Source organism: Rattus norvegicus, chromosome 1 (assembly GCF_036323735.1).
Source record: "Rattus norvegicus strain BN/NHsdMcwi chromosome 1, GRCr8, whole genome shotgun sequence".
NCBI lineage: Eukaryota > Metazoa > Chordata > Mammalia > Rodentia > Muridae > Rattus > Rattus norvegicus.
In genome coordinates this window covers 119,648,017-119,670,656 of record NC_086019.1, presented here as the reverse complement: position 1 = coordinate 119,670,656, position 22,640 = coordinate 119,648,017, and the positions used below count along the sequence as shown (strand labels likewise).

Below are 22,640 nucleotides of genomic sequence, written 5' to 3'. Positions count from 1 at the left end.
CCTCTCTATTGGACATGCTCTGAATGTATTTCTCAGGAGAGATCTATATCTGGTCTTTTCAACTTACACTATTTAGCTTCATCAATCTTATCTAGTTTTCGTGGCTATATGTATATGGGCCACATGTTGGCAGGCTCTGACTGGCTGCTGCTTCAGTTGCTGCTCCAAACTTTGCCTGTATATCCCCTACTACAGATACTTTTCCTCTTTTAAGAAGGAGTGAGAACATAAACATTTTGGTCATTCTTCTTGAGCTTCCTGTGATCTGTGGATTGCATCTTGGGTAATTTGAGCTTTTGGGCTAGTATCCACTTATCAAAGAGTGCATACCAAGTGTGTCTTTCTGTGATTGGGTTACCTCACTCAGGATGATATTTTCTAGTTCCTACCATTTGCCTATGAATTTCATGAAGTCATTGTTTTTGATAGCTGACTACTACTCCATTGTGTAGATATAGCACATATTTTAATCCATTCCTCTGTTGAAAGGCATCTGGGTTCTTTCCAGCTTCTGGCAATTATAAGGCTGCTATGAACATAGTGGAGTATGTGTCTTTGTTGTATATTGGAGCATCTTTTCGGTATATGCCCAGGAGAGGTATAGGTGGGTCCCCATGTACTGGAATTTTCTGAGAAAACTCCAGACTGATTTCCAGAGTGGTTGTATCAGTTTGCAATTCCATCAACAATGGAGGAGTGTTTCTCTTTCTCCATATCCTCGCCAGCATCTGCTGTCACCTGAGATTTTTATCTTAGCCATTCTGACTGGTGTTAGGTGGAATCTCAGGGTTGTTTTGATTTGCATTTCCCTCATGACCAAGAATGTTCAACATTTCCTTAGGTGCTTTTCAGCCATTTGATATTCCTCACCTGAGAATGTTTTGTTTAGCTCTGTACCCCATTTTTAATAGGGTTATTTGGCTCTCTAGAGTCTCACTTCTTTAGTTCTTTATAAATTTTGGATATTAGCTCTCTATCAGATGTAGGATTGGTAAAGATCTCTTGATTGCCATTCTGTCCAAATTTTAGCAACTGAAAAAATTATTCGACCTTATTTATTTTAAACATTACTTTATCTGTTGAGGTTTAGTGTGATATACTTACTTGGTTATTATGATCACTGTAGTGATAAGATGTAAGTTCAATGGTATATCTACAGACAGCTAACTGATCCTTTTGAGTTATATGCTTTGAAGTAGTAAGTTGAACTATACCAAAGTTCTATTTTGAGTTTTTTTAGAGTAACATCATGTTACTTGCATAATTTTATTTACCACCTACAATGTAGAAAAGTTTCCTTATTCTCCATCATCATCATCATCATCATCATCATCATCATCATCATCATCATCTTTTAAATAGTTTTTCCTTTCATGATAGATATGCTGATGTGCTGGCACAATTCATTGAGAAGATCCTTCCATCTGATTAGCTTCTAGGCAAATAGTGCATTTTCTTAATTAATTATAGCTGTAGGAGGTTCCATCCCACTGTGAGACATGACACTTAGACTTGTGGTCCTGGGATGTATTAGAATGCAGATGAAGCACAATATGAAGAACAAGTCAGTAAGCAACTTTCCTCTATGAATTGTACTTCACTTCTTGCCTCCAAGTTCCTTCCTTGACTTCCTGCTCTTTTCCTTGATGATGAACTGTGATTTGAAATTGTATGTCAAGTTGATTTAGATTAAAATATTATAATAGCATCAAAAAGCGAAAAGCAAACACCCAATTTCTCATATTGTGCTCTTATGCCAGTCAACTCTTCATAAGTGTAATTTCTATTTTTGTATATTTTATTTTGTGTTATGATGCACTGTTTATATTGAAGACTCACTATATAATAGTGCATTTGAAATTATATACTTGATCAAATGATAGTTCCTTATACAACAGAATACAAAGACTTTTCTTTCTATAGAATTCACTATTAGCCAATAGTTCAGCTGAAAACTAAAAGGCCATGTGAACACCAGACAAACAATATTCTATAAAAATAAAAGATTTGCAGGCCTAACCTTATGCAGGTTCTGTGCATGCAGCTGTAGATATAATATCATAATCCAAATTAATGTGTCACACTGAGAAGATAGCAATGTAAAAACTTTCTTCCTTAATTATTATTTTTACAAAACACCTGACTCTTCTACCCAGTTCCCAATGCCACATTGGTGGTAAAAGTGTCTTAGGTAGGATTGATCCTGAACTGTCACTCAGAGCCTTAAACAGTCCTGATCTCAGCATTCATTACCATTTACTGAATAGAGAAAAATGTGGGAATACAAATGGCTCAGGAGTAAAGGCCATTTGCTTTTCTTGTACAGCATGTGAATCAGGTAGTGAAAGCCACATGTTTTACATCAGCAAACTTAGTCACAGTTCTTGGGATACTTATATATGATATTACCCCTATCAGAATTAAATGCATGTGTTGTACAGGTACACATGTAGGCAACAATATGAAAAGGCATGAAATTAAATGAAAAATTAAGAATATAGGGGGAGAAAGTGCTCAGATTAAGTCTGAAGTTAGAATTTGTCAATGGATATAAACATACACGTAGGATGAAATTTGGTACCATTTTAATTTAGCTAAATAATATTCTAAAACCTCTCTAGTCATGTACTTTTGAGTATTATTAATGTACTACACATGAATTAACTCTTGTGACAGGACCTCAAATATTAATTATTAATCTGTTGATTATATCATAAATTCTCTGTCAGTATTGTATCAATAGACATATCTTATATGGGAAGTTGGTAATGTAGTTCACACCATTGTCTTCTGGGTAGGATCATTGATGCATTTTTCTCAGCACCCTACATAGGATCATATCTGAACTCTGAAAGCTAACCAGCAAGTGGAAGGCTTCCATCTCTCTTCTAACTTAATTTCTTTATAACTTGCAAACAAAGTATGTTGTATCATTAGGAATAGGGTATTACTGACTACTTCTAGTAGACAACTAAAACCATTGCAAGAATGTAAGTTGATTTGGGAATCTTCGGTTACTAATCTATGTATAACTTTTAGGATAGTATTATCTATCTCTGCAGAATATTTGCTTTCTATCATATACTTTTGAATTAGTTTCTTTTTTGGATATCTGTATCTATTACTGTGACAAAATACCATGACCAAAAGGAAAGTTTGATAAAATAGGGTTTATTTTGGTTTGCATGTACACATTGAAATCTATAACTCAGGGAAGCCAGGACATAAACTCAAAAGGAAATGAAGTAGAGGCAGGACCTGATGCAGAGTTCCTGGAGGGGCGGTTCTGGTTTGCTCCACCTTAATGACTCAGCCTGCTTTTTATAAACCCTTTGGCAACTATGTCTGGGTTGGCACTACTCAGTGTGCTCGGCTCTATCCTTTCTATCACTAATTAAGAAAATAATCCAATGGCTGGCCAACAGCTGAATTTTCTGGAGACATTTTCTTAAATGATTTTTTGTCCTCAACTGTGATTGTAATTTTTGTCATATTGACATAAATGTAGCCAGAAAAGCTTCCATATTACTTTTTCCTACCCTTCCTCCTGATCCATTTTGACATCATTTATCTTTGTTTAAATGTTTTCATCTACAATATTTACATTGTCACTATTTATATTGTTTATATTGTACTAGCTGTCTTCACTTGCTGAATCTGTTTTCCCAATGTCTCCTTCCTCATTTTTGGCTTCTACTGGTACTCTATATTAAGCACATAAATCTAAAGGTTGGAAATTTTGTTCCATGTATGAAAGGGAACAAGTAGCACTTGTGTTAGTTAATTGTCATGGTTTCACCAGTTGAATTAATTTATCTGAGATTTTCATAATTTTGTCTTCTTTATAGGTAAATAAAATTACACACACACACACACACACATATACACATACATACCTATATTGAATTTTGTACATAATGAAATTATATATAATGCAATTTTAATTTTATTTATTTGTAAAGAATAATATATCCTATGGTTCTACATTTCACCATGGCCCTGGGCCCCTGGGTAGGTGAAATGAAGGTGGCAATTGACTATATCTCTTTGTGCGGCAGCCAGTCCTTGTGTGCTATGCTTTAGGGAAGCACTGAGATATCACTCTATGGGTGAGACGACCTATTCTAAGATATGGGGGCCCAAAGATGAGGTTCCCTGACTTCTAGGCTACAGAACTACACAGAGAAGTAAGAAATGAAGGGTCGGGGAAAGCACAACATAAGCAGCATAAACCAGAGGGGTGACACAACATAAGTCAGAGGGGTAATGAGGGTAGGGTTAGATAAAGAATTATTTAACCAATTAATTGTCCTGTGGATTGTACAGTTTGTGAGGTTATTGGCATTGCTTTTATACAACATTTGATTTATTTACACAGACATCATGTTTTCTTCACTATTATGTAAATTTCCCCAAGTTTGGTAGCCATTTGCTTTGACTAGAGAGTTTGTCTGTTGCTGTAAGATCCCAAGTCTTTCATCTCTGAGTCAGAGCTCTTATCTGTAAGTCTCAGAGTCCTGTTTTACTTTGAAGTTTTCAGTCATATGATGTGTCTGGACAAAAGTAGATTCATTGTCCCAGGCAGGTTCAAGAGGATGGCAGGTCTGTCTCTGTCTGAGTCAGTGGCAACAGTGCTGCATTTTTCCCTTTTGTAGGGGTAAACTTGTAGAGTAATCATAACAGAGGAGCAGAACTCTACCAGGGGGATGTCTGCACAGGGTTGTACTGTACATTAAGCTTGGAACAATTTGCTTGGGAGCATATTTGCTTTTATGGTCCTAGAAAAAGCAAGGGTGTTTGAGAAATTTAGTCCTGGAAGGTGTTATTTAAGATAGACATTACCTGTGTGGTACTAGGGAAAATAGAGGAAAGAGCTGAAGTTTCATCTGCTTTGGATGACTCAGAAAGAAAGTATCATGTTAATTATGTATCTGGAATAAGCAGTAACAACTTATCTTTAAAAGACAACTAGTTGTTAAAGAATAAATAATGGTTATCAGCATAGTTGGTCTACCTTTGGGAATAGTTAAATATGATTTTGAACCTTAAAAGAAATTTTTAAAAAATTGAAAAAGTTTAGGACAATTTTAGAAAGAAGGCACAAATGCTAGGGAGAAAAATCAACATTCAAATAAGAAGGCATAAAACGTTTTGGGTAATAGTTTCTCAGCAGCAAGATATTATTGATTGTCTTTAACTGGCAGGCTCTTTTCACCTAGGCACAACGGGGATGCACTTTCTCTGTCACTCAGTGGTTTGTGCTGTGTCAGGGAGGTTGTCCTTATTCCCACTGCTTTTTTATTGACTGGTATTGGTAGAAGGCTTATAGACCAAAAGTAGAGCAGAAAGAGAGGAGCATAGAAATTTGATGCCACCATATCCCTTATTGGCAGAGCAGAGGAAAGTTCTTAGCAAAGAAAGCGCTGGAGCTTTGGTGAGGAAATGCAAGAGAGTGAGTGTATTACTGTTTTTCAAGCAGGACCATGAAGCACTGGGTAGTGGGGCTGTGATGCTGGGAAAAGATGATCTGGAGCAAAGGGTTGGGTATGCCAGGAGTAGAGAACAAAGGAATAAAGTATAGAGAAAGGAGTGGAGTAGTGGGGATAAGAAGAGAGTGAGAAAGGGTTCAGAGAGAGAAGAGAGTCAGCAAAGAGAGAGGAGAAGAGGAGGAAGAGAGAAGAAGGAGGAGGAGGAGGAAGGGGATGGAGGGAGAGAAGGAGATTAGAAGGGAGGGAGAGAAACCTGGACCTTTTGAACTAGTTGTCTAGTTGTCAGAGTTTACTCACAGTGCTTTTTTTTTTTTTTTTCGGAGCTGGGGACCGAACCCAGAGCCTTGCGTTCGCTAGGCAAGCGCTCTACCACTGAGCTAAATCCCCAACCCCTCACAGTGCTTATTTAATCTGAAGTTCTGATGTTGGTATGAGTGGGTTGCCAGATAGAATATGTTTCAGCTGGTGAGGTCCATATTGTATGTGACAGTTGTGGGACCACATCCTGACCACACGATGAGAACTGGTGCTAGTGGGGCAAAATGCAGGGAGATTGACTGCACTTATCCGGAGCTGCTGCTGTCTAGCTCTGGACTTCAGGGCAGCCCCAGCAAGCTCTCCGGGGGTGGTGGAAAGGTACAGCCCAATAAGTGGGGGTTGACTTTGGGGTTCCCTTACTTTGGGGCCTCCAGTCACTGATGGAGAACTACACAAAGAAGTTGGGAATAAATTGTTGGGGTCCACAGGACCTTGAAGAAGCCAGAATCTAGCACTGCCAAACTCCTGGACATTCAGACACCGCTGAGTCAGGAGTACTTGACAGTAGAGTTAGGGGCTGCCGGCTAAGGATGCTGACTAGCCAGGGGAAATCTGGCTTTGCTCATCAGTGATTGTCCACAGCTATGAGGAAGTTGCTAGGGACACAGATGTGGATTCTCTGGCAGATCTAAGCTGTGGCTTTCTAAGTGAAGACCTTCTCCATGATACTCATGGAGGTTCTCAAAATGAAAGAGACATTCCTTGGTTTCCAACTGTTTACTAGTGGTTCACCATAAAAAATGAATGCATACCATTGTCTCAGAGTGGGCCAGAGATTAAATACCTTTTGCTTGGAGGAATGTCTGAGAAGGGAAGCTTATTGGCTGAAACCTCAGGGTCTTTAGGTACCCCATTAGTGTAGAGAATTCTGTTTTGGGCTACATGACCAATGTGAGAAGAGTGGCATGTGTTCCAGTGCACAAATATGGCAGGGGCAGGGAAGCACCTACTCTTTCAGATGTGAGTTTCTAGGATCTCGTAACCACTTTGTGTTACAAAGTTTCCTGGCATGGTTCATTGTCCCACTACACACACACACACACACACACACACACACACACACACACACACACAAACACACACACACGTACACACACTCATGCACACTTTTTATATGTTGGGGGAGGATGTGCTTTATTTTCTCTTACATGTACTGAACATAGTTGAATACTGAGGGAAGTTAGAATAGGATCTCAAGCCAGGAAATTGGAGGCAGGAATAGAAACAGAAAATGGAGGAGTGTTGCTTACAGGCTTATGTCTTATGCTTAGCTCAGCATGTTTTCTTTTTATTCTGAACATGTTATCCCAACAAAATAAAATATAATAATATAAAGCAAAACGTTATCAAACTGGAGCAAGTCAAGCCAAAAGAGAATAAAAGACTCCCCCACCTGCAAAGTTACAAAAATCAGAGATGCAAACTTTTATACACACAGAAGTCTCATATATGTACTAAAATGACAGTTATAGTACATATGCTGAGGAGACGGATCAAACATTTTAGGCCCTGTTATAATTCCTTCGATCTCTGTGATTTCATATAAACTTTATTCAGCTGTTTTCTATACATTTCGCATTCTGGAATATTTATGATCTCTCTATCATCTCTACTCCTTTCTACCTCCCCTTCTCTGGAGTTTGCTGTGATATGATGGTGATATATCATTTAGAGATGTGTGTTTTAAGTTCTCTTTGTGTAGTAGGATATCTCTGTGTCTGTTCTCATCTCTTGATGGAGGAAGCCTCTTTGAAGATGGCTAAATAAAATAAAAATCTATGGTTATGGCAGAATCAATCTTTTATATCATAATTATTTTTATACAAGTACTATTTGATATATTCCTAGGTCTCTTGCTTATATATACTCTAGTTCTTGGTAATTCAGGAAGTGCCATGTATGGTTTATATTTTATGGAGTTCACCTTAAACCAAATTGAATATTTGTTGTGTCCCTCTTTCTCCACATCCTCACCAGCATCTGCTATCATCTGAGTTTTGATCTCAGACATTCTGACTGGTGTGAGGTCGAAACTCAGGGCTGTTTTTTTTTTTTTTTTTTTTTGCTTTTTTTTTTTATTTGCAGTTCCCTGATGATTAAGGACGTTAAACATTTCTTTTTGTGCTTCTCGGTCATTCGATATTCCTCAGACGTGAATTTTTTGTTTAGCTCTGTAACCCATTTTAATACAGTTATTTGGTCTCTAGAGTCTAACTTTCTGAGTTCTTTATACATTTTGGATATTAGCCCTCTATCGGATGTAGGATTGGTAAAGATCTTTTCCCAATCTGTTGGTTGCTGTTTTTCCCTAATGACAGTGTCATTTGCCTTATAGAAGTTTGTAGTTTTATGAGGCCCTATTTGTTGATACTTGATCTTAGGGTATAAGTCATTGGTGTTCTGTTCAGGAAATTTTCCCCAGTGCCCATGTGTTCAAGACTCTTCCCCAATTTTTCTTCTATTAGTTTGAGTGTACTAGTTTGATGTGGAAGTCCTTGATCCACTTGGACTTAGATTTTTATAGGTCAATAAGAATGGATAGATTTTCATTCTTCTTCATGCTTACCTCCAGTTGAACCAGCACCATTTGTTTAAAATGCTATCTTTTCTCCATTGGATGGTTTTGGCACCTTTGTCAAAAATCAAGCGATCATAGGTGTGCAGGTTCACTTCTGAGTCTTCAATTTTATTCACCTGTCTATCTGCCTGTCTCAGTACCAATATCTTACAGTTTTTATCCATATTGCTCTGTAATACTTCTTGAGGTCAGGGATGTTGATCCCCCCAGAAGCTCTTTTATTGTTGAGGATAATTTTAGCAACCTGGGATTTTTGTTATTCCAAATGAATTTGCAAAGTGTTCTTTCTAACTCTATAATGTATTGAATTGGAATTTTGATAGGGATTGCATTGAATCTGTGGTTTGCTTTTGGTAAAATGGCCATTTTCATTATATTAATACTGCCAATCCATGAGCATGGAAGATCTTCCCATTTTCTGAAATCTTCTTCAATATCTTTCTTCAGAGACTTGAAATTCTTATCATGCAGATCTTTCATTTGCATGGTCAAAGTCACACCGAGGTATTTTACAGTATTTGGAACTATTATGAAGGGTGTCATTTCCCTAATTTGTTTCTTAACCTGTTTATCCTTTGAGTAGAGGAAGGCTACTGATTTGCTTGAGTTAATTTTATACCCAGAAAATTTACTGAAGTTGTTTATCAAGCTTTGTAAATCGCTGGTGGAATTTTTGGGATCACTCAAGTATACTATCATATCATCTACAAATGGTGATATTTTGACTTCTCCCTTTCCGATTTTTATCCCTTTGACCTCCTTTTGGTGTCTGATTGCTCTGGCTAGGACTTCAAGAACTACATTAAATAAATAGGGAGAGAGTGGACAGCGTTGTATAGTCCTTGATTTTAGTGGAATTGCTTCAAGTTCCTCTCCATTCAGTTTAATGTTAGATACTGGCTTGTTTTATATAGTTTTTACTATCCTTATGTATGGTCCTTGAATTCCTGATCTTTCCAGGACTTTTAGCATGAAGGGTTATCAAATTTTGTCAAATGCTTTCTCAGCATCTAATGAAATGATCATGTGGTTTTTATCTTTGAGTTTGTTTATATAGTGGATTACATTGAGGATTTTCCGTATATTGAGCCATCACTGCATACTTAGAATAAATCCTACTTGATCATGATGGATGATTGTGTTGATAGGTTCTTGGATTTGGTTTGCAAGAATTTTATTGAGTATTTTTGCATCGATATTCATAAGGAAATTTGTCTGAAGTTTTCTTTTTTATTGGGTCTTTGTATGGTTTAGGTATAAGAGTAATCGTGGCTTCATATAACAAATTTGCTAGAGCTCCCTCCTATTCTATTTTGTGGAATATTTAGGACAGTATTGGTATGAGGTCTTCTACGAAAGTATGAAAGAATTCTGCACTAAACCCATCTGGTCCTGAGCTGTCTTTGGTTGGGAGACTTTTAAGGACTGCTTGTATTTCTTTAGGAGTTATGGGTTTGTGTAGATGGTTTATCTGTTCCTGAGTTAACTTTGGTCCCAGGTATGTGTCAAGAAAATTTAGAAACCCCAACCTACTTCAAACAGTCACCTTAATCTGACACATGACACAGATAAACAACCAACTGAATAATAAATTGAGCAGGCAGATTTATAAGAAACATAGATAATGAAGCAGACATATCAAGATTTTCAACTAAGTAAATACCAGAGCCACATGTAAATTACAGAGCCCTTTAGAATATTACAAGATCATCAATTAAATAAAAAACAACACACTTCATATTTTACTTGAGGATGTGATAAGAGAATGGCTTTAACAGTCTAGAAGTGAAGCACAGAATGAACTCATATCCAAAGTAAAGACAATGCAAGTGAAGTAGTAGAGGGATTTTTTTCCAAGTTTTGTGGTGGTGTACAAGATTCTCAATAGGAAATTATCTAGAAATGCAAGGGATTAAAGAAAATAGCTCACTTATAATTTTATGTACATTTCTGGAAAAAAATAGCTCATGGAAGACGATTATGCTATGCATATGTTTTCAGGAACATAAAATGGTGCAAGGGCAGGAGACATGAACTCCTATCTTAGTTTGAAAGTGAATCTTTCATTTCACATTTCATATTATAATGAAAAGGAAGGTCATAGAAGTATCATAACTGGACACTATAAGCATAGAATGTGTTTTGACTTAAGGAACCAAATAGCAAAATGAGTACAGTTTAATAATTTCCCGGGAATATCATGGTTAGGGAAAGGCATCAACTCTTTTGTGTACTCTATCTACCATGAAAAAAGGAAACATTTTTAAAAGAATCACATCTGATACACATTCTCTGCTTGAATACAACTTCCATAATTCTGTCCAAGAAACACCCTTATATCTTCTAGCATTATTTAGTTTCCTTTGAGTGACTGATTTAGGGAAAATTAGGAAGGAAAATAGAAATTTCACATGAAATTCAATGTGGTGAAATAAATTCAGCAAACTTGATCATAAAACGTCCCAGTGGTAAATAGTATGCAGTATTAACTTTACTGTCCAACTCAAATATACAGCTTTTACTTCATCCTTCTTTTTGTCATTAAGGGGTTAAAACAATGCACTTAAAATATCCCTATTTTTTTTATCTTTAAGATCCAAAACTTAATTTATATTTTCTGCACTGTCGAGTTCTGTATCCACATGATGGGAGTGAAAGGAAATATGTCTCTGTTATGTGGGTATCTAAAGAACGTATTAATAATGCATAAGCATTTGTTCTCTCAGAGTTCCATAACCATGTATTTTCAGAATGGTACCTCTGTATATTTACTCCTCTGTAATTACCATCCAATACAACTTCTATCCTCTAATTATTTTCTGGAAGTTAAAAAAGTATTTCTTTCTATAATTAAGATGATAAATGCATTCAATTTCACCCAAAATGTATCTACCCCTCGAGACTTGGTGACCAAGGAAGTGGGAAGGTCTGGTGGGCTACGGGATAGAGAGATCCTCTTGGAGGCAGGAGTAAAAGGATTGGGATGAGGAACTGTTGGAGGGAAGACCAGGAAGGGGAATTAAAAACTAGACTTTAATAATAATAATAATAATAATAATAATACATTAGTCAAAATTAAGAGTAAAATTATTTCCATGATAAAATAATTCAAAGAAATTTTATATGCAATCTTTCCCATTTATAAACTACGACAACATAATCTCAAGAAAACAAATTTATCATGAATTAATGATACGGAGATAGGGAACCCAAACTCAAAAATAAAAATCAAATGACCTTTTCTGCTTTTCTTCATTTGAGCTTATTAGGTGTATGGATGGAGAGTCACCTGTAGTTTCTGTATAGAAAGGAGAACAGGAATAATACATTGAAAGATGATCAGGAAACACGCTTCAGAATTGATGCCAGTATTCATAATTGCACGAAGAAATAAAAAAAATTAAACTAAGTACATGAAAAATGAGGGGATCATATGAAGTAGAAATGTATAAAACAAAAGTATTGATTCCATGCCCCTAAACATACAGTGTTTTCTTCCTATGGTGGGAGACGATGTACCTAGTCCCATTGAGACTAGATGTGTGAGTGAGCATGTGTGTGTGTGTGTGTGTGTGTGTGTGTGTGTGTGTTTGAGTGTGTGTGTGTGTGTGTGTGTGTGTGTGTGTGTGTGTGTTGGGGCTTGACACACAGAGGATGGATGAAATTGTGTTGTAAATGAAATAAAGAAATAAATTTAATAAAAACACCAAAAAGTATTGAGTATGATCACTTAAACTTACCAACTTAAGCTGCTAATTAAAAGAAAGCTTAAAATGAAATAATAATATATGCCATCAATGGTAGTATTTTTAATTATGTCAATAAAAACAGATTTTAGAACAGAACTTTAATACAGATAAAACTTTTTTGTTTGTTTTTAATTAGTGATAGTTTCACAATACAGTATTTTTGGGATCTTATTTACATATAATTAGAATGAAGGTAGAAAAGACAATTTATTCATGGTGACTCTTATTCAATACCTTTATTTATATACTGAGAAACATACCTTCTACACAACCATTTGTTTCTTTTTCAAAGCCAAGTTGTCAAGATTTTACCTGGTAGTAAAATACTCATGTCTTGAAAGAGGGCTTGTCTATACCAAAAAGTGACCAATTTTGTTTTAGGATTCTGCACGACTTTTTCAAATGGAAAACTCATGTCCAACTATAAAATCCCCCAATAATACTAATACAGTTTTTATAAACTGGCACTTTTCATTGTTCACTGATGACACATGACAGTGAAGACAGGCTTTACAATCCTATATTTTGAGAAAATTGAAAATGGTACAGTGTTTCAAAGGTGCCTAATACCTGCTTTGTTAATTTATACTGATAATTTTTACAATTAATAATACACTTTAAAGATTTAACTTATGTGTCATAAATGTAGACTTCGAAAGGATTGAAAGAATGAGATAAAGCACCAGGAAAAAGTACTGTTAAATAAAAGTGGATTTGCTATGAAGCTGAAGGTAAGGAACAAATAGTAGATTTCTGTGCCTTTATCCCTGAATGTTTTTGAAGACTGTGTCTTTCCTTTTTTGTTTTTGTTTTTTTTTGTTGGGTTTTTTTTAGTCTAAAGTATTTTACCAATATTTGGCAATGTAGGCAGTGTGAGAAAAATTTATACATATATGTTTGGTTGGCATTCTTTATTCATGAAGAAGAAAAGGATTCTAACTCCTATCTGATTGTACATCATAGCTGACCAGTACAGCTCACAAAATTTGAACAATTTTTCAACCTCTTTTTGGCATGACAGTGTCTTCTTCAGACAATATTCTTTAAGCTAGTCATTGTCATAAAACGTATTTCTGTCTCGAACCATCACGTTAGAGTTTTCTGTTTCAAATTCATAATATTACATTATTATTTACAAGATTAGTGTATTTCTTCAATATTCATGGTTATATCTAGAAACCACATCCTAATTACAAAATAAAAAGACTTGAACTTGATTTTAAACTTAGGTAGTTTATTACTGAAAATAAACTATATAAATAGATGCATAAATTTTCTCAAATAATCAAATTTCCAAACTAGATGCCTCCCTTAATGATATTAAAGGAACATCGATATTCAATTGAAGCAAATAAATTTCTGGGCAATCCCATAGTGATCAAAGAAATGAATATTTTAAGATTTTTGTAAAGCATTATAGACTGAATACATACCTAAAGCAAAGTTTCCTGAAAGAGAAATATAATAATCTGTCGCACACTAAGTATATCTAGGAGAGTGATGTTCAATATTGTCAATAAGGAATTGTCAAAAGAGTTCAAGATATAAACCATTTTTAATATATTATATACAAAGTGCTTTCATTTTTGACATATTGATGAAATGAGTTACAGAATATGAAGCTACATTTTTACCTTCTCATAAAAATATACAATGCCAGAAGACATTGAATCCTATCAATACATATACTTGGAAATTTATTTTATCCATATACTATGCAAGTTCTGAGTTGTGAGGTCAAATAACCCCACATAATATATTTGATATGTGGTATACCTCAAGTTTACTCCATATTTAACACAGAAAAAATCAGTGTTCCAAATAACATGTCTTGCTATAATTGGCTTTATTTTTGTTTAGGTAGATCTCTCATATCACTAATTTCTATAGAACTTTTATCAGCAATATGTATTGGTTTTCCTACATTAATTAGATTTCATGTGTATTTTTTTTAAGTTTCCTTATCTGGAAAATTACATTTACTGATTTTCATATACCAAACCTTTTCATCTTCTATATGATGAACACACTTGATGGAGATGAATGATGTTTTTATGTGTTCTTGGACTCAGTTTACAAATATTTTATTGATTATGTTTATATCAAAGTTCAGGAAGCAATTGGTCTGAAGTTATCTTGTTTTTGAGTCCTTAAATGGTTCAGGTATCAGGGCTACAATAGCATTTTAAAATGAATATGGCAATATTACTTCATTTTCTATTTTGTAGAAAGTATGGGGATTATTGGTATTAAATTTTCTTCAATAGTTTGGGGTGATTTGTACTAAATCAAGTTGGTTTTTCTTTTTTGAAGAGGGAGAATAGTTTTAATGACTGTTACTGCTTCACTATCTGACCTTAACCTATATTTGATGAGAGAAACTATTAAAAGAATTATCCATTTCCTTTAAAGTTTCCCACTCGTGGAGTAAAGGTTTCTAATATATGCCATAAACATTCTTTGCAGTTCCATGTTGTCTTTTTTTTTTTAAGATTTATTTATTTATTTCATGTATGTGGGTACACCATAACTGTCTTCAGACACACCAGAAGAGGGCACTGGATCCCATTATAGATGGTTGTGTGCCACCATGTGGTTGCTGGGATCTGAACTCAGGACCTCTGGAAGAGTAGTCAGTGCTCTTAACCACTGTGCCATCTCTCCAGCCCCATGTTGTCTTTTTTAATGTCCCACATTTCCTTATTAAGTTTGTTAATGTGGATACTCTTTCACCATCTTTTAGTTTGTTGAATAAGTGTTTTTCTTTCTTGTTGATTTTCTCAAAGAACTAATTCTTTGATCCAATATTTTTTTTTACATTGTTTCATTTGATTCTAGTTTACAGATGTCAACACAGTTTGTTTATTCCCTACCCCCACTGAACTTGAGTATTCTTGGTTCTACTTGTTCTATAGATCCCTTATTTGCAGTTAAATTTCTTGGATGAGAACCTTCCAATTATTTTAGGCCTTAAGTACTGAAAATTGCTTTCTTAGCACTGCGATCCTTGTGTCCCACAAGTTTGGGCTTTTATGTGTTTATTTTCATTGTATTCTAAAACATCTTTCATTTATTTCTTTACTTCTGCCTTGATAAATTTTTGCATAGAGAATTGTTCAATGTCAATTAGTATGTAAGCTTCCTGACATTTCTATTGTTGTTAAAATTCAGTTTTAATATGTGGTGGTATGATAAAACACAGGGAATTAATATTTTTTATCTGGACACAGAAAATTATTTTAATATTTTTAAACTGTTGACACATGCTTTGTGTTGGAGTATTTGGTCAATTTTGGAGAAAGATTCATGAGGTTCTGATAACTAGGTTCATTTGTTTGTGTATGGGCAAAATGTTTGGATAATAATTTCCTAGTTCTTTTGGTTCATAAGGCTTGTTAGCACTATGAAGTCTTCATTTAGTTCAATTTAAGAAATTTTCACTTACTCTATTGCTTAGAGGCTATTCTTTGTTTATAAATTGCCTTAATTTCTCACAAATAAACACAGCTCACACAAGATGATTCAACAAATCTTTACCAAAATATGGATGAATGGAATTTAGCATGACTTTAACCTCTGTCTGGTTATGAATGCAGATAATTTAGTTCCTGGGTAATAAAAATGTATAGTGACATATAGTAAAGCTAGTATGTGATATGATTTAAGATAAGCACAATAGCAATTAAAGAAAAGTTAAATGTGTTTCCATATTATTGTTTGATTCAAGAGTGAACTTCCTCAATTCATGTACAACTTTTTCTTTTTTTTTTTTTTTTTATTTTTTTTTTGAGGCTATTTTTTTTTTTATTAACTTGAGTATTTCTTATATACATTTCGAGTGTTATTCCCTTTCCCGGTTTCCGGGCAAACATCCCCCTCCCCCCTCCCCTTCCTTATGGGTGTTCCCCTCCCAACCCTCCCCCCATTGCCGCCCTCCCCCCATAGACTAGTTCACTGGGGGTTCAGTCTTAGCAGGACCCAGGGCTTCCCCTTCCACTGGTGCTCTTATTAGGATATTCATTGCTACCTATGGGGTCAGAGTCCAGGGTCAGTCCATGTATAGTCTTTAGGTAGTGGCTTAGTCCCTGGAAGATCTGATTGCTTGGCATTGTTGTACTTTTGGGGTCTCGAGCCCCTTCAAGCTCTTCCAGTTCTTTCTCTGATTCCTTCAATAGGGGACCTATTCTCAGTTCAGTGGTTTGCTGCTGGCATTCACCTCTGTATTTGCTGTATTCTGGCTGTGTCTCTCAGGAGAGATCTACATCCGGCTCCTGTCGGTCTGCAATTCTTTGCTTCATCCATCTTGTCTAATTGGGTGGCTGTATATGTATGGGCCACATGTGGGGCAGGCTCTGAATGGGTGTTCCTTCAGTCTCTGTTTTAATCTTTGCCTCTCCCTTCCCTGCCAAGGGTATTCTTTTTCCTCATTTAAAGAAGGAGTGAAGCATTCACATTTTGATCATCCGTCTTGAGTTTCGTTTGTTCTAGGGATCTAGGGTAATTCAAGCATTTGGGCTAATAGCCACTTATCAATGAGTGCATACCATGTATGTCTTTCTGTGATTGGGTTAGCTCACTCAGCATGATATTTTCCAGTTCCAACCATTTGCCTACGAATTTCATAAACTCGTTGTTTTTGATAGCTGAGTAATATTCCATTGTGTAGATGTACCACATTTTCTGTATCCATTCCTCTGTTGAAGGGCATCTGGGTTCTTTCCATTTTCTGGCTATTATAAATAAGGCTGCGATGAACATAGTGGAGCATGTGTCTCTTTTATATGTTGAGGCATCTTTTGGGTATATGCCCAAGAGAGGTATAGCTGGATCCTCAGGCAGTTCAATGTCCAATTTTCTGAGGAACCTCCAGACTGATTTCCAGAATGGTTTTACCAGTCTGCAATCCCACCAACAATGGAGGAGTGTTCCTCTTTCTCCACATCCTCGCCAGCATCTGCTGTCACCTGAGTTTTTGATCTTAGCCAATCGCACTGGTGTGAGGTGAAATCTCAGGGTTGTTTTGATTTGCATTTCCCTTATGACTAAAGATGTTGAACATTTCTTTAGGTGTTTCTCAGCCATTCGGCATTCCTCAGCTGTGAATTCTTTGTTTAGCTCTGAACCCCATTTTTTAATAGGGTTATTTGTTTCCCTGCGGTCTAACTTCTTGAGTTCTTTGTATATTTTGGAAATAAGGCCTCTATCTGTTGTAGGATTGGTAAAGATCTTTTCCCAATCTGTTGGTTGCCGTTTTGTCCTAACCACAGTGTCCTTTGCCTTACAGAAGCTTTGCAGTTTTATGAGATCCCATTTGTCGATTCTTGATCTTAGAGCATAAGCCATTGGTGTTTTGTTCAGGAAATTTTTTCCAGTGCCCATGTGTTCCAGATGCTTCCCTAGTTTTTCTTCTATTAGTTTGAGTGTGTCTGGTTTGATGTGGAGGTCCTTGATCCACTTGGACTTAAGCTTTGTACAGGGTGATAAGGATGGATCGATCTGCATTCTTCTACATGTTGCCCTCCAGTTGAACCAGCACCATTTGCTGAAAATGCTATCTTTTTTCCATTGGATGGTTTTGGCTCCTTTGTCAAAAATCAAGTGACCATAGGTGTGTGGGTTCATTTCTGGGTCTTCAATTCTATTCCATTGGTCTATCTGTCTGTCTCTGTACCAATACCATGCAGTTTTTATCACTATTGCTCTGTAATACTGCTTGAGTTCAGGGATAGTGATTCCCCCTGAAGTCCTTTTATTGTTGAGGATAGCTTTAGCTATCCTGGGTTTTTTGTTATTCCAGATGAATTTGCAAATTGTTCTGTCTAACTCTTTGAAGAATTGGATTGGTATTTTGATGGGGATTGCATTGAATCTGTAGATTGCTTTTGGTAAAATGGCCATTTTTACCATATTAATCCTGCCAATCCATGAGCATGGGAGATCTTTCCATCTTCTGAGGTCTTCTTCAATTTCTTTCCTCAGTGTCTTGAAGTTCTTATTGTACAGATCTTTTACTTGCTTGGTTAAAGTCACACCGAGGTACTTTATATTATTTGGGTCTATTATGAAGGGTGTCGTTTCCCTAATTTCTTTCTCGGCTTGTTTCTCTTTTGTATAGAGGAAGGGAACTGATTTATTTGAGTTAATTTTATACCCAGCCACTTTGCTGAAGTTGTTTATCAGCTTTAGTAGTTCTCTGGTGGAACTTTTGGGATCACTTAAATATACTATCATGTCATCTGCAAATAGTGATATTTTGACCTCTTCTTTTCCGATCTGTATCCCTTTGATCTCCTTTTGTTGTCTGATTGCTCTGGCTAGAACTTCAAGAACTATATTGAATAAGTAGGGAGAGAGTGGGCAGCCTTGTCTAGTCCCTGATTTTAGTGGGATTGCTTCAAGTTTCTCTCCATTTAGTTTAATGTTAGCAACTGGTTTGCTGTATATGGCTTTTACTATGTTTAGGTATGGGCCTTGAATTCCTATTCTTTCCAGGACTTTTATCATGAAGGGGTGTTGAATTTTGTCAAATGCTTTCTCAGCATCTAATGAAATGATCATGTGGTTCTGTTCTTTCAGTTTGTTTATATAATGGATCACGTTGATGGTTTTCCGTATATTAAACCATCCCTGCATGCCTGGGATGAAGCCTACTTGATCATGGTGGATGATTGTTTTGATGTGCTCTTGAATTCGGTTTGCCAGAATTTTATTGAGTATTTTTGCGTCGATATTCATAAGGGAAATTGGTCTGAAGTTCTCTTTCTTTGTTGTGTCTTTGTGTGGTTTAGGTATAAGAGTAATTGTGGCTTCATAGAAGGAATTCGGTAGGGCTCCATCTGTTTCAATTTTGTGGAATAGTTTGGATAATATTGGTATGAGGTCTTCTATGAAGGTTTGATAGAATTCTGCACTAAACCCGTCTGGACCTGGGCTCTTTTTGGTTGGGAGACCTTTAATGACTGCTTCTATTTCCTTAGGAGTTATGGGGTTGTTTAACTGGTTTATCTGTTCCTGATTTAACTTCGATACCTGGTATCTGTCTAGGAAATTGTCCATTTCCTGAAGTTTTTCAAATTTTGTTGAATATAGGTTTTTATAGTAAGATCTGATGATTTTTTGAATTTCCTCCGAATCTGTAGTTATGTCTCCCTTTTCATTTCTGATTTTGTTAATTTGGACGCACTCTCTGTGTCCTCTCGTTAGTCTGGCTAAGGGTTTATCTATCTTGTTGATTTTCTCAAAGAACCAACTTTTGGTTCTGTTGATTCTTTCTATGGTCCTTTTTGTTTCTACTTGGTTGATTTCAGCTCTGAGTTTGATTATTTCCTGCCTTCTACTCCTCCTGGGTGTATTTGCTTCTTTTTGTTCTAGAGCTTTTAGGTGTGCTGTCAAGCTGCTGACATATGCTCTTTCCTGTTTCTTTCTGCAGGCACTCAGCGCTATGAGTTTTCCTCTTAGCACAGCTTTCATTGTGTCCCATAAGTTTGAGTATGTTGTATCTTCATTTTCATTAAATTCTAAAAAGTTTTTAATTTCTTTCTTTATTTCTTCCTTGACCAGGTTATCATTGAGTAGAGCATTGTTCAATTTCCACATATATGTGGGCATTCTTCCCTTATTGTTATTGAAGACCAGTTTTAGGCCGTGGTGGTCCGATAGCACGCATGGGATTATTTCTATCTTTCTGTACCTGTTGAGGCCCGTTTTTTGACCAATTATATGGTCAATTTTGGAGAAAGTACCATGAGGAGCTGAGAAGAAGGTATATCCTTTTGCTTTAGGATAGAATGTTCTATAAATATCCGTTAAGTCCATTTGGCTCATGACTTCTCTTAGTCTGTCTACATCACTGTTTAATTTCTGTTTCCCTGATCTGTCCATTGATGAGAGTGGGGTGTTGAAATCTCCCACTATTATTGTGTGAGGTGCAATGTGTGTTTTGAGCTTTAGTAAGGTTTCTTTTACATATGTAGGTGCCCTTGTATTTGGGGCATAGATATTTAGGATTGAGAGTTCATCTTGGTTGATTTTTCCTTTGATGAATATGAAGTGTCCTTCCTTATCTTTTTTGATGACTTTTAGTTGGAAATTGATTTTATTTGATATTAGAATGGCTACTCCAGCTTGCTTCTTCTGACCATTTGCTTGGAAAGTTGTTTTCCAGCCTTTCACTCTGAGGTAGTGTCTGTCTTTGTCTCTGAGGTGTGTTTCCTGTAGGCAGCAGAATGCAGGGTCCTCGTTGCGTATCCAGTTTGTTAATCTATGTCTTTTTATTGGGGAGTTGAGGCCATTGATATTGAGAGATATTAAGGAATAGTGATTATTGCTTCCCGTTATATTCATATTTGATGTGAGGTTATGTTTGTGTGCTTTCATTCTCTTTGTTTTGTTGCCAAGACGATTAGTTTCTTGCTTCTTCTAGGGTATAGCTTGCCTCCTTATGTTGGGCTTTACCATTTATTATCCTTTGTAGTGCTGGATTTGTAGAAAGATATTGTGTAAATTTGGTTTTGTCATGGAATATCTTGGTTTCTCCATCAATGTTAATTGAGAGTTTTGCTGGATACAGTAATCTGGGCTGGCATTTGTGTTCTCTTAGGGTCTGTATAACATCAGTCCAGGATCTTCTGGCCTTCATAGTTTCTGGCGAGAAGTCTGGTGTGATTCTGATAGGTGTCCCTTTATATGTTACTTGACCTTTTTCCCTTACTGCTTTTAATATTCTTTCTTTATTTTGTGCGTTTGGTGTTTTGACAATTATGTGACGGGAAGTGTTTCTTTTCTGGTCCAATCTATTTGGAGTTCTGTAGGCTTCCTGTATGTCTATGGGTATCTCTTTTTTTAGGTTAGGGAAGTTTTCTTCTATGATTTTGTTGAAGATATTTACTGGTCCTTTGAGCTGGGAGTCTTCACTCTCTTCTATACCTATTATCCTTAGGTTTGATCTTCTCATTGAGTCCTGGATTTCCTGTATGTTTTGGACCAGTAGCTTTTTCCGCTTTACATTATCTTTGACAGTTGAGTCAATGATTTCTATGGAATCTTCTGCTCCTGAGATTCTCTCTTCCATCTCTTGTATTCTGTTGGTGAAGCTTGTATCTACAGCTCCTTGTCTCTTCTTTTGGTTTTCTATATCCAGGGTTGTTTCCATGTGTTCTTTCTTGATTGCTTCTATTTCCATTTTTAATTCCTTCAACTGTTTGATTGTGTTTTCCTGGAATTCTCTCAGGGATTTTTGCGATTCCTCTCTGTAGGCTTTTACTTGTTTATTAATGTTTTCCTGTGCTTCCCTAAGTGTGTTCAGGTCTTTCCTGAAGTCCTCCAGCATCATGATCAAATATGATTTTGAAACTAGATCTTGCTTTTCTGGTGTGTTTGGATATTCCATGTTTGTTTTGGTGGGAGAATTGGGCTCCGATGATGGCATGTAGTCTTGGTTTCTGTTGCTTGGGTTCCTGCGCTTGCCTCTCGCCATCAGATTATCTCTAGTGTTACTTTGTTCTGCTATTTCTGACAGTGGCTAGACTGTCCTATAAGCCTGTGTGTCAGGAGTGCTGTAGACCTGTTTTCCTCTCTTTCAGTCAGTTATGGGGACAGAGTGTTCTGCTTTCGGGCGTGTAGTTTTTCCTCTCTACAGGTCTTCAGCTGTTTCTGTGGGCCTGTGTCTTGAGTTCACCAGGCAGCTTTCTTGCAGCAGAAAATTTGGTCTTACCTGTGGTCCCGAGGCTCAGGTTTGCTCGTGGGGTGCTGTCCAGGGGCTCTCTGCAGCGGCAGCAACCAGGAAGACCTGTGCCGCCCCTTCCGGGAGCTTCAGTGCACCAGGGTTCCAGATGGTCTTTGGCTTTTTCCTCTGGCGTCCGAGATGTGTGTGCAGGGAGCAGTCTCTTCTGGTTTCCCAGGCTTGTCTGCCTCTCTGAAGGTTTAGCTCTCCCTCCCACGGGATTTGGGTGCAGAGAACTGTTTATCCGGTCTGTTTCTTTCAGGTTCCGGCGGTGTCTCAGGCGCAGGGGTCCTGCCGCTCCTGGGCCCTCCCCCACGGGAGCCCAGAGGCCTTATACAGTTTCCTCTTGGGCCAGGGATGTGGGCAGGGGTGAGCAGTGTTGGTGGTCTCTTCCGCTCTGCAGCCTCCGGAGTGCCCACCTGACCAGGTGATTGGGTCTCTCTCTCACCGGGTCTGGGAGCAGAGAGCTGCTGCGGGCCGGGATCCGCGGGTGTGGGACTTCCGGTAAACACAGAACGTGCCGGGTCCTAGAGAAATTCTGCTTCCATGTGTCCCAAGCTCACCAGGCAGCTTTCGTGCAGCAGAAATTTTGGTCTTACCTGTGGTCCCGAGGCTCAGGTTCACTCGTGGGGTGCTGCCCAGGGGCTCTCTGCAGCGGCAGCAACCAGGAAGACCTGTGCCGCCCCTTCCGGGAGCTTCAGTGCACCAGGGTTCCAGATGGTCTTTGGCTTTTTCCTCTGGCGTCCGAGATGTGTGTGCAGGGAGCAGTCTCTTCTGGTTTCCCA

The 22,640-nt window shown here is 37.2% G+C and overlaps 1 protein-coding gene across 1 annotated transcript in view; it reads left to right on the top strand.

Moving 5' to 3' along the window:
- Positions 1-6,005: 6,005 nt before the first annotated feature.
- The window catches only part of LOC102551177 (uncharacterized), a 48,517-nt gene continuing 31,882 nt past the window's right edge, over positions 6,006-22,640 (top strand). Inside the window, exon 1 of the mRNA XM_063280702.1 lies at positions 6,006-6,125. Within this exon, the coding sequence (XP_063136772.1) occupies positions 6,006-6,125 (120 nt within the window). The remainder of the gene's footprint in view (positions 6,126-22,640) is intronic.